The sequence below is a fragment of the Ruditapes philippinarum genome, unplaced genomic scaffold (genome assembly GCF_026571515.1).
Source record: "Ruditapes philippinarum isolate M1 unplaced genomic scaffold, ASM2657151v2 ctg626_1_1_1_1, whole genome shotgun sequence".
Lineage (NCBI taxonomy): Eukaryota > Metazoa > Mollusca > Bivalvia > Venerida > Veneridae > Ruditapes > Ruditapes philippinarum.
Genome location: NW_026861189.1, coordinates 305,529 through 317,319, shown reverse-complemented (window position 1 = coordinate 317,319; position 11,791 = coordinate 305,529). Strand labels below are relative to the sequence as shown.

Below are 11,791 nucleotides of genomic sequence, written 5' to 3'. Positions count from 1 at the left end.
GTACAACGTACTCCACTTGACATAATGGGTTTAAACCCTACCAGGTCAGAAAGTATATTAAAGAGAGCACTGATTTCAGTCTACGTACAACTCCACTAGGCATTGTGGGTAAAACCCCTGCCAGGGTCACGACCCTGTTTTTTTTCACATATAACACCCGATTACTGGTAAAATCCTTGAAGCAAGACCATGAGTGGTTCACATGCCCGTATAATCTCAATTTAACGTCCCCGGGGGCTTGTTATTCTTTTCTATAGGGTGGGGGTATTTACAATCTAATATACAATACATAATTATTTTTAATGATTTTACATTCCTGCGGTGTCATTAATTGTTTTTTATCAAAATATTTGGATTTCTTTTATTGCTCTTTCATTATGGAGATAAGATTTCCTCCAAAATGAGGCGGGGGCGCTAACTAGAGAGGGAGGGGCGTTAATTGGAAACAATACGGTAAGTTTCAAAATTTCTTCATAAAATGTTGAAGCTCAAGATATTCATCTTCACTCCTCAGAAAATCCCGTTGACCTTCATCTTCCTTGATTTAGTATAGAAAGTATTATAGTTGACAGGCTTGACTTCACATATAATATTAATGAATTCTGTTTTAAAACAGTAATTTTACATACGTTAAATGGTAACCCTGTAATATTAAATATTTATTCCGTTGCGTTGCTATCGGTGTCTATACAAAACAACAATGAAGAAATATTGTTAAAATTTATAAAAAGCTGGATACAAAACTTTAAAATGGTGAGCAAAATATTAATTTAATTGCTAAAATTAAAATGATGAAGGAATTTATAATTTCGTTTCTAATATAAGTAGAGCCGTAATTTTAGAGAAGTTATAACTTCATTATTATAATAGTTATACCGCTTATATAAGAGTTTAAGAATGTGGTATCTTTTAAAAAAAAATGTATACTTTGTACATACATGTACATGTAGATATTTTAACAGGAACCCATTAATACAAACGATTTTTTATCATATCGACCAAGCCTCGTTTATAACTTTTTACAAGAAATATATTAAGAGTTCGAAACATGTCCATCTATCTAGAATTTATGATTGGAATTTAAATTAGAATTGATAATTATTTTGTATGGAGAAATACATTGTTAAGATTATAGACCGTTATAACATAATCATAACAAGCAAAAATTTGTTTTTGATATGTAGCGTTAGGGTTACATATGGGAATATAACAGATAAAAATTAAAACATAGAATTTATTTAGACATTGCATGGTCTTAGAATATGATAACAGACACATTTTAAATGAAATAATGGGGGTCACAAGCCTCTGTTTTGTAAAAAGCCTTTTTTTTTTAAATTGTGCTTTCTTGACCACGCACTGATTTAAAAACGTCACATGTAAAGACTTCATTTTTGTTCACTCTAGCATGCTATCACGTATATGGTTATATGTTGACTTATCAGCTTTTACTGAAGTAGAAAGACACCGGGTCCTGCTCCCCGTATTACATTAGGCACATTAAATTGTATAAGCTCGCAAGACAGGGTACACGGGTTCACATTAAATTGTATAAGCTCGCAAGACAGGGTACACATTAAATTGCAAAGGCTCGCAAGACAGGATGCACATTAAATTGTATAGGCTCACAAGACAGGGTACACATTAAATTGTATAGACTCACAAGACAGGGTACACATTAAATTCTATATGCTCACAAGACAGAGTACACAGTAAATTCTATAGGCTCACAAGAAGGGTACACATTAAAATCTATAGGCTCACAAGACAGGGTACACATTAAATTCTATAGGCTCACAAGACAGGGTACACATTAAATTGTATAAGCTCGCAAGACAGGGTACACATTAAATTGTATATGCTCGCCAGATATGGAACACATTAAATCGAATATGCTCACAAGACAGGGTATACATTAAATTGTATAGGCTCACAAGACAGGGTACACATTGAATTCTATAGCCTCACAAGACAGGGTACACATTAAATTCTATAGGCTCACAAGACAGGGTACACATTAAATTCTATAGGCTCACAAGACAGAGTACAGTGATTTCGTTTATAGACTGGTTTGTCGATTTTACAGCGTGAGTGTATATCAATACACATTGGTCAAGCTGGCGTTCAGATGGGCAATGCATGCTGGGAGTTGTACTGCATGGAGCATGGTATTCTACCAGACGGTCAGATGGCATTCAAGGACACTGTAGAGTCGAATGACATCTCCTTTAACACATTTTTCAGTGAGACCGAGGGCGGGCAGTTTGTACCAAGGGCTGTATTTATCGACCTTGAACCAACAGTTATAGGCAAGTTTTGAAACTGATTTTGAAGTCCTTTTTGAAAAACACGGACTTTATTTAATTTAAGTCCGTATCCAAATTTAGAACTTTTTATGGTAAGTGAATGAATAATTAAACACTTGTTTTGTCTTGTTCCTTAAAAAAACACGAGCTTAAACATTGTCGAATTATACATTACTATGCTACAGTTTAAACAAAGACAAATTTATGTTGATGTTGTTGTTTTTTTATTGTTTATTGGAAATATTTCCAAAACTAACGCATACAATAATTAAGAGATTCATACGTTTTAGAAGAGAATACCAGAGATACGTATTTTAGACTTAAAAATGAATTTCTTTGTAACGAGACTCACGCGGATAGACATTATTGACCAATAGCAAGACATTATTGGACTTAGTAACGAGGCCGTCAAAGACATTTTACTAATACCTAAGTGATTCGGCAAGACATTGTTGAAATAGTCTCAGCTAGACATTTTATAATGTTGTTAGTAACTAAACACGGACTGACATTTTTACTTCTGACATTTTTGGACTCGGTCAGGCATTCTTTTTGAACTAAGTTATTATTGCTTAGTATCATGAAGCTCGGTAGACTTTTAATAGTAACACGTGTTAAAGATTTTGCTACTCAGCGTGTGCAATGTTAAACAAATAACGAATATAGAAATTTATATTGATTTGAAATATGAAACTATTTCAAAAATCCACCCTGTAAATTATTGATGTATTCTTGAACTGAAGATAGTAAACATAAAACACTTTTGTAACTTAGGATATCTATACTATACTGGTCAGCTGTACCTTCCAATTACTCAGAGATAAAATATATTGTTTGTATCGTATAAATGTATCTAAGTGGCACATGTTAGCCTACTTTGTAATATAGACAGGACTGATTTTAAGAAAATATGAATGCTAGAGGCATTTTATTGTACAAGTAATATCTGGTGTGTTTTAACCTAATATGGGTATGCTGAAGACGATGAGGGTGGATACCAAGAAAATCAAATTGACCTTGACCTTTAAAAGGTCAATTCAAAATGGCCGCTTGAAAATACTAAAATAGGTCATTAAAACTATGATACAATATGGTGCAATTAATTATTCTTGTCAAAATCAAATGATTATTCAATATGATAAGATTTTAATGAGATTGGCCAACAAATTTAGCGATTATAAGCATATTGGCTCAATTAGCAGTTATATACAGTACTGTTTTACTAGCGCGTTAAGGTATAAGACTAATTAAGATTGAAATGTTTTAATGATTGAAAAAAAAATTTAATGTTTTGTCTTGACTTATATTTAACAATAAACTTTGTTTATAAACATTACCAAAGAATAAATATTTCGTAATAACAAATTAATATTTTGTAATTACGAAATAATATTTCGTAATAACGAATCAATATTTCGTAATTAAGATTTTATATTTCGTTAAAACGAAATAATATTTCTAATTGGGAATTATTATCCCGTAAAATCGAATTCAATTTAGGGAGAAAAATGTAGAAAATGTCACTTCAGGTGTTCCGTAATTTTCAACATTATTTGTAGCTATGATTTTTTTAAGTTGTTCATTTTGTTTTCATATATTTTGCACTTGGTTTAAAATAAATATTTAAATTTTTTTTTGAAATGTCAAAAAATGTCATTTCAATGCCATAAACACAACACAAACCGAGACAAAAAATGTTTTAGAATATATACTGCGCCCCCCCCCCCCCCAAAAAAAAAAACAACAACAACAACAAAAAAAACACAAGTTTTAAAAAAGGCAACAATAGGAATCGAACTATAGACCTATCATACATCAGTCAATCACTTAACCGGCTGTGCTACTTAACCGGCTGTGCTACTACAGAAGTAACGATGACGTTTACATTTTTAGCAGATATGACTTTCACTAATATAAGTTTTATAGTTTTTTATTTTATCCTTTAAAATAGATTACTGATTTATCCATGCAAATTATATTTGATAATTTCACAGTGAAAATTATGAAAATATAATTACACTTTTCAATGACAAAACTACTTTCTTAAGATTTTCCCCGTGTGGTACCTCAATTTATTTTTGCTGACAATTCTGACAAAGTCAGGCTGTTTCGAGAAAAGCAAAGCTGAAATTGATAAATAACTTAAATGTCAAAAGTAATAAAAAGAAGAAAACTTACTTCTATTAATCTTAATTACCAATCAGGTAATATCGTCTCTTAATTTTTTGTTTGTTTTATTTTTACAGTCTGAAAAATACATTCCTCCCACATGCAAAACTGCTCTTGATGACATTTGGGCATATTTAAGTTTACCATCTTGTTTAAAAATAAGTGACTATTTAATTTGAAATCTGAAGTTAAAGTTAAAAACAACAATAACAACACCATATTTTCATCGAGTCAGAAAATGTCTGAAACCGGGAGATTGCTACGTGTGTTTGCTATACCATGGCAGCTCTCGAAAATTTTGGAATTCAGTCATGTTTTTGAGAAAATTCTACAAGAAGATTATCACATCATTCCGGGTACCCTCCAATAAATTTCCAGGATATCTTAAAGTAACAGCAAAGTTATTTATACAAATATTACTTGTAAAAAAATGGAGTAATATTTTCTTTGACCCTATATAAAAGTCACGTGGGTTGGCTACATAGTAGAGGTGTTAAAATATAATTGTAATACACCTTTTGTTAGCCATTGAAATAGTATTTTATGTATAAAGGATTTTCAAAAATGGTTATTATTCAGAGCGGGCGCAATGGTGCAGTGGTAACACTGTCTGCTTACAAATCAAGGGGTCGTGAGTTCGATCCCCCGCTACTCCACTACAAGACTGACAAAACCAGGACATAGACACAGAATGACGGTAACGATAGAAACAAGAAAAGACCTTAACGGAGAAGGAAACAAGTACCGAAGTACAAGACCGAAGACGACGACCGATAACAGAAGGAAGAACGGAGACAAGGACTGGCAACAAGCGAACAGAAACGAGGACCTCTAACAGAGACAGAGACCAATAACAGAAGTACTGACAACAAGCGAATATATACGTCGACCGATAGAAAGAAGAAAAGACCTTAACGGAGCAGGAAACAAGTACCGAAAGTACAAGGCCGACGACGACCGAAAACAGAAGGAAGAACGGAGACAAGAACTGACTAACAGAGACGACGACCGATAAATTAACAGGACAGGGACCGATAACAAAAGAACGGACAATAAGCGAACAGAAATACGTCGACCAATAACAGAAAAACAGAGACATGGATCGATAACAGAAAAACAGAGACGAGGACTGATGACAGAAGAATGGAGACGGGGATCGATAACAATTAAAGACGCAAACCAATGACAAAAGAATTGACAACAAGAAAACGGAGACCAGGACTAATTATCGAAGGCCAAATACGAGAACCGTTAACAGAACTGACAACAAGACAACGGAGACAGGGATCGTTAACAAAATAATAGACGAGAACTGCTGACAGGTGAATAAGACGGGGACCGATAACAGAGACGGGAACCGATGACACAAGAATTGACAACCTGAAAACAAAAACACAGGACTTCTTACAGAAGAAAAGAGACGAGAAGGGATGACAGAAGAACGGAGAAGAACGAAGACGAGAACCGATAACAAAAGAACGAAACGAGAACCGATAACAGAACATCTAACAACAAAAAAATGACAGAAGAACTGACAACAAGAGAACTGCGACGAGGACCAATAACAGAAAAACGAAAGTCACGACATAACAGAAGAACTGACAGCAGAGAAATGCGACGAGAACCTACAACAGAAGAACGAAGACAAAGACCGATAATAGAAAAACGAACACCAAAACCCAAGAGTACTGAGAAATTAATAAATGTATATTTTGCATGCACACGTTTTAACCCCTGTGTAAAAGTATAGGCATCTGACTAGCCACTCTATATGCGTTCATAGAGTCCCAGATAAAATACATGAAAGCTCTATATCTAGCCGATAGGACAGGAAAGAGTGTAGTGTTCGCTGCGTAAATGCCTTTAAGATTTCAGTACTATCTTTAATATTACTTCTATATTACTACTATATTCGCCTATAGAAAAATGTCTGCCATCTTGAATTTTTCGGCCATATTGGATTGGTTTTTTTTTACATGCTTTGTGACAAATTTCAGGCTTTTCCTTTCCTTAAAAGTTTTATTTGATCTATCATCCATTTATGATAAAGAAATTTGGCGGCCATTTTAGTGGTCATTATAAATGGCCATTTCAATGGTCAATATCAAGTTTTTCAATTTGGTATCCACCTTTATCGGATTCAGCATACCTTAAATAGGTAAAATACACCAAGATACCACTTGTACTACAAAATGCCTCTAGAGTCAAATTCTCAAAATCAGTCCTGTCTAATAAGCATATAATATATATTGAGAGGATTTTAAGCATATTAAACATGTTTCCTAATTATTTACAACTTCTTTACTCAATTGTTTCGAAATATCATATTTATGGCTTACTTTCCCATGTTTTCCTAATAACTGTAAGAAATATCATATCGAGGGTTCAAAGGTAAAAGGTAATAACTACCATTTTCAAGATTTCGAGAAAAACGCAAAAAACATATCTTTTTAATACAACTTTATTTTCCGTAATATTGTTATAACAATTTTGATTCTCCCATATCTGTTGACTACATTAGATCATATTTTGTTTAGTTTACATTGCTAGGTGCTGATAAAACACTGTAATTATAGTTCTAAGATCAAAATAATATCATTTTACAGAAGTAAAAGGTAATAAATGTACTTAGATCCTGTCAAGACTACAAGTTTGAGCGGTAAAAGGTAATAACTGCACTTACGACCTTTTACTTCTGAAGGTTTAGCAATAAAAGTTAGAGTTAAACTGTGGTAAAAGGTTATAAGTGCAGTTATAAACTTGTTCTTCTGAAAAGAATTTAGATGTTTTGCAAATTTAAATAAATGAAGACTACTGTTTCATGTCACAAAATGTGAATGTTTGTCATTAATTATTCGATGGCTTTCACTCATCTTCTAAACTCTCACTAACAGAAGGCACTGGAAGTTTATCTTTTATAGATTTGCTGCATGGCAATGACTCATAGTATGATTCTTACTCCTTCGGAATTGTCCCAGAGGCAACAAGTGACATCAAATCAGCTTTTGCAGCAGATATTGGAAGCTTCTCTGTATAAGCCTTTCGTGGAGCATTAAGAGACTTTTCTTTGCTTCTGTTCTTCTTCTGCATTAACCTAACTGCATTGGACTCACTAACCACAAAACCATAGCTCACAACAATACTGTATTTTTGTCTTTATCTATCTCCAGTCATTACATCATTTGATAACGTCACATGTTTAGCAGCAAAACAAAACTACATATAGATGTTATTTTATCGGGGAAAAAGAAGAATGAAACCATTTAATTATTCTAAAAACATTATTAAAAGCAGGATAAAACAAATACATGGTTGATGTCGGGCTGGAGAAGGTTTATCCGGTTCACTGCGAAAGTGAATCTTGGCTTGCTAAAGCTCGCCAAGATACACTTTCTAGCTCACCGGATAAGCTTTATCCATCCCTAAATCAACCATGTATTTCATATATACTCAGCCAATTAACACGTTCACCATCAACATCGATTTTCATTGAGCCAAAGTTTTGTTCTTTGTACAACTTGTAGTCATTGTATTTTATTAGAACGACAATATATGGTTGCTTCCGGCGTGCTTATGATATAACTGTTTCCCACTGCGATGGAACATGAACTATTGTAAGGCTTTTTGCATGCTTGATAGATGCATGTATGGACTTTGCATTCCATTAATGAATGGCCAATTTCAAGAAATGTGTGGTTTTACTATTGATGTGAGGTATATCTTGGACACAGTGAACTAAGCAACTTGCAACAAACTGATTGCAATTCTGTCCTCCACATGCATTACTATATAATGCCACTTCTTCAATACCAGATGTCTTACTTGCAACAGAGATTACATACAAGTACACAAAAGTTCCTACTTTGCACGAGCCTGGTTTCCCCATGTGTCTCATCCAACAGATAACAAGTCCCGTTACCATTTCCCAGTTCATAGAATGACAAATTGCAACAACACAGTTTTCTTTTGTAACGAAGATCACCAATTAAACTGAGTGGTGTTTTCAAAATAGCCTGGATATCAAATGCCGACACAGAAAACTTTGGATCTTTCTTTGTGCGTTTTTTATCGGCTGATTTTTGCATTCTTGCACTGTTTTTTTTCTTTTTGGTCACTTGGTGAACTTGATATTTTGCTTTTGTTGCCTCATCTAGTCTATCTTCTATTCTTTAAGTGTCATACAGATTGCAGAGTGGACATTGATCTTTCTTAGGACGGAAGAAAAAAGTTATATTCTGTACTAAAAATGATTCTGTACACAGCCTCTGAAACACACTTTCTATTTTGCCTTGCATTTTTCTACATACAGTGAGTATATTCGTTTTATATTTAAATCTTGCGTTAGATACTTCCTGTTGGGGTCTTCGTGTGTAGTGTGATTCATTAGTCGGAAAGCTTTCGTTGTGTTTCTTTACAAATGATCTGTGATATTCCGTGGTTTTATTTCCAGGCACAGCTTTCCCTCTCTTGTCATTTCCAACATATAACCCTGCCACTTTGTGCTTAGCTGCGTTTGCAACTGTTTTGGAACCGACATCGATAGTTTTTAGTAAAAAATTCTGGAAACAAAGTGATCCCTCGGAAGCATTAATCACAACAAAATTACATAAAAATTGCAGACTCGGTTTGATTGAGTCTGTACATGAGAGATAATGAATAAGTGCAACATCCCTCACGCCCTCTTTTCTACCTGTGTGAAAAACGAATTCGAAATAGGTCTTTGTTTTGTTCTCTGTTTAGATACATTCTCTGGTTCTTTATTGGCAACATGGAAACAAATGAATTGCCTCTGACTTATGTAATCACCCATTGACCAGTATGTACTGAATGTTTTCTGTCTTTCATATTCGGTTATATTCTCGCTGCATTTAATTCTAAAAGATAAATTTCGTGGGAAAAGAGATAACAGATAGTGCCTTGTGAACTGTATGAATGCAGCATTCTGTCAGGGGAAAAAGGTGATAAAATCAGTTATAACCTTTTTCCACTACAGATTCTTCACAACATGTGGAACAACAAGTAAACAACAGGTAATAAGTACACTTAGAACCTTTTACCCCTAAATAATTTGTAGAAAAGAAGTTATTACAAAATACTTTTTAATTTTTTGCCCTTATAAGGATTGAATATTTATATGATATTTTCTTCAGACATAAAGGACAATAAGTACATTATAAAAAACATAAAAAGTCAATTTCGGCAAAAGTGGCAGTTATAACCTTTTACCTTTGAACCCTCGATATTTACGTCTTACTTTCCAATGTTTTCCTAATAACTGTAAGAAATATCATATTTACGGCTTACTTTCCCATGTTTTCCTAATAACTGTAAGAAATATCATATTTACGTATAACTTTTCCATGTTTTCCATATAACTGTAAGAAATATCATATTTAGGCTTACTTTCCCATGTTTTCCTAATGACTCTAAGAAATATCATATTTTCGGCTTACTTTCCTATGTTTTCCTAAAAACCATACATTGTATTTACAGCTTACTTTCCCAATGCCTATAAAAACTATATTTACAGCGCCTATATTTACAGCTTACTTTTTGTTTTCCAGATGAGGTTCGTACGGGAACATTCCGGCAACTGTTCCATCCGTCACAACTGATAAGTGGTAAAGAAGACGCAGCAAATAATTACGGTCGTGGGTTCTATACTGTCGGCAAGGAGGTTATTCCCCTCGTTATTGACCGTATCCGCAATATAGCTGAAACCTGCACCGGTCTACAAGGTTTTCTACTATTTCACAGTTTTGGTGGTGGCACGGGTTCCGGTTTTCATTCTCTGCTTATAGAATATCTCTCAAGGTATTATCCAAAGAAGGCCAAGCTCGAGTTCTGCATATATCCGTCCCCGAAAGTTTCCACGGCTGTTGTGGAGCCGTATAATGCTATTCTAGCTTCTCATTATACACTGGATCATGCTAATTGCGCTTTCTTGTTCGATAACGAGGCAATCTACGATATATGTAATAATAACATGGACATTGAAAGACCAAGCTACACAAATTTAAATAGACTGATTGGACAAGTAGTTAGCTCTATTACAGCGTCACTGCGATTTGAAGGCGCTCTAAACGTCGACTTAGCAGAATTTCAGACAAACTTAGTGCCATATCCTCGCATTCATTTCCCGCTGGTTACTTACGCTCCATTAAGTTCTGCAGAAAAGGCATATCATGAAAGTTTTACGGTACCAGAGATCACCCGCGCGTGTTTCGAGCCTGGAAACCAGATGGTAAAATGTGACCCTCGCCGAGGGAAATATATGTCCTGCTGCATGTTATACCGAGGAGATGTCGTCCCAAAAGATGTCAATGCCGCGATCTCTTCAATCAAAAGAAACAGAAATGTCCAGTTTGTTGAATGGTCGCCTACTGGGTTTAAGGTTGGTATAAACTATCAGCCACCGACTGTCATACCTGGGGGCGATCTGCCTGCAATGAGGCGTTCTGTGTGCATGCTTAGCAACAACACGTCGATTGTCGATGCATTTGCTCGTCTCAACCACAAGTTTGACTTGATGTTTGCTAAACGAGCGTTCGTTCACTGGTTTGTTGGTGAAGGAATGGAAGAAGGTGAATTTACCGATGCTCGAGAGGATTTGGCTGCGTTGGAGAAAGACTTTGAGGAAGTTTCTACAGATGTTGGTGAAATGTATTATGAAGTTGAGTATGAAGATGAGGACGAGGAAGAAGTTGTTGGAGTACATGGAGGTGAGAAAGAAGCTGAAGGTGAAGTCAGTGAAGAACAACAACAGATAGAAGATAACAATGAAGCTGAAGATGTCACAGAAGGCCAGGAGAAATAGATGTCTACTTCACGGATGTTTCTTGTGTTTCTTATGAGACTGAATTATTACATCATTTTCATTTTGCCTTATAAACGCGTCTGATATAACAATTTCTGCAATAATTATATAGGTCAAATTAGCAAAAACGTGAAAATTTGTTTCTGTTTTCATTTTCCACATGTACAAAAAATGATAAATTAAAAGATAACGAACTATTCTATTAACCAAATCTTCAATGTCTGGTTATAATTATAGTAGAAATTTTTGATTACTCTTTTTAAGAGGTATTAATGTGTATCTAGTAATATATTTTGAATAAAATTTGTTAACAGTAACATTTTACTGTTTTTAGGACAAAATTCTGTCTCAGGTACATTGTAATTTTTGTCCCAGACTGTTTCCATAATTCCACAAAATGTCATTCTGCAATTTTAAGCAGATTTCAACCTGTGCAGATGGTTTTGTGCATTAGTGTCTGTCAATATAAACATATCGCGCATTTTTCTTGTTCATATTA

General features: G+C 34.4%; 1 protein-coding gene across 1 annotated transcript; it reads left to right on the top strand.

Moving 5' to 3' along the window:
* The first annotated feature begins 634 nt into the window (after window positions 1-634).
* Window positions 635-11,511, top strand: LOC132714793 (tubulin alpha-3 chain-like). The gene is made up of 3 exons (XM_060697718.1): window positions 635-753; window positions 2,087-2,309; window positions 10,040-11,511. Exons 1-3 carry the CDS (start codon window positions 751-753, stop codon window positions 11,290-11,292), a joined length of 1,479 nt encoding a protein of 492 aa, XP_060553701.1. The 5' UTR covers window positions 635-750; the 3' UTR covers window positions 11,293-11,511.
* The last annotated feature ends 280 nt before the right edge of the window (window positions 11,512-11,791 follow it).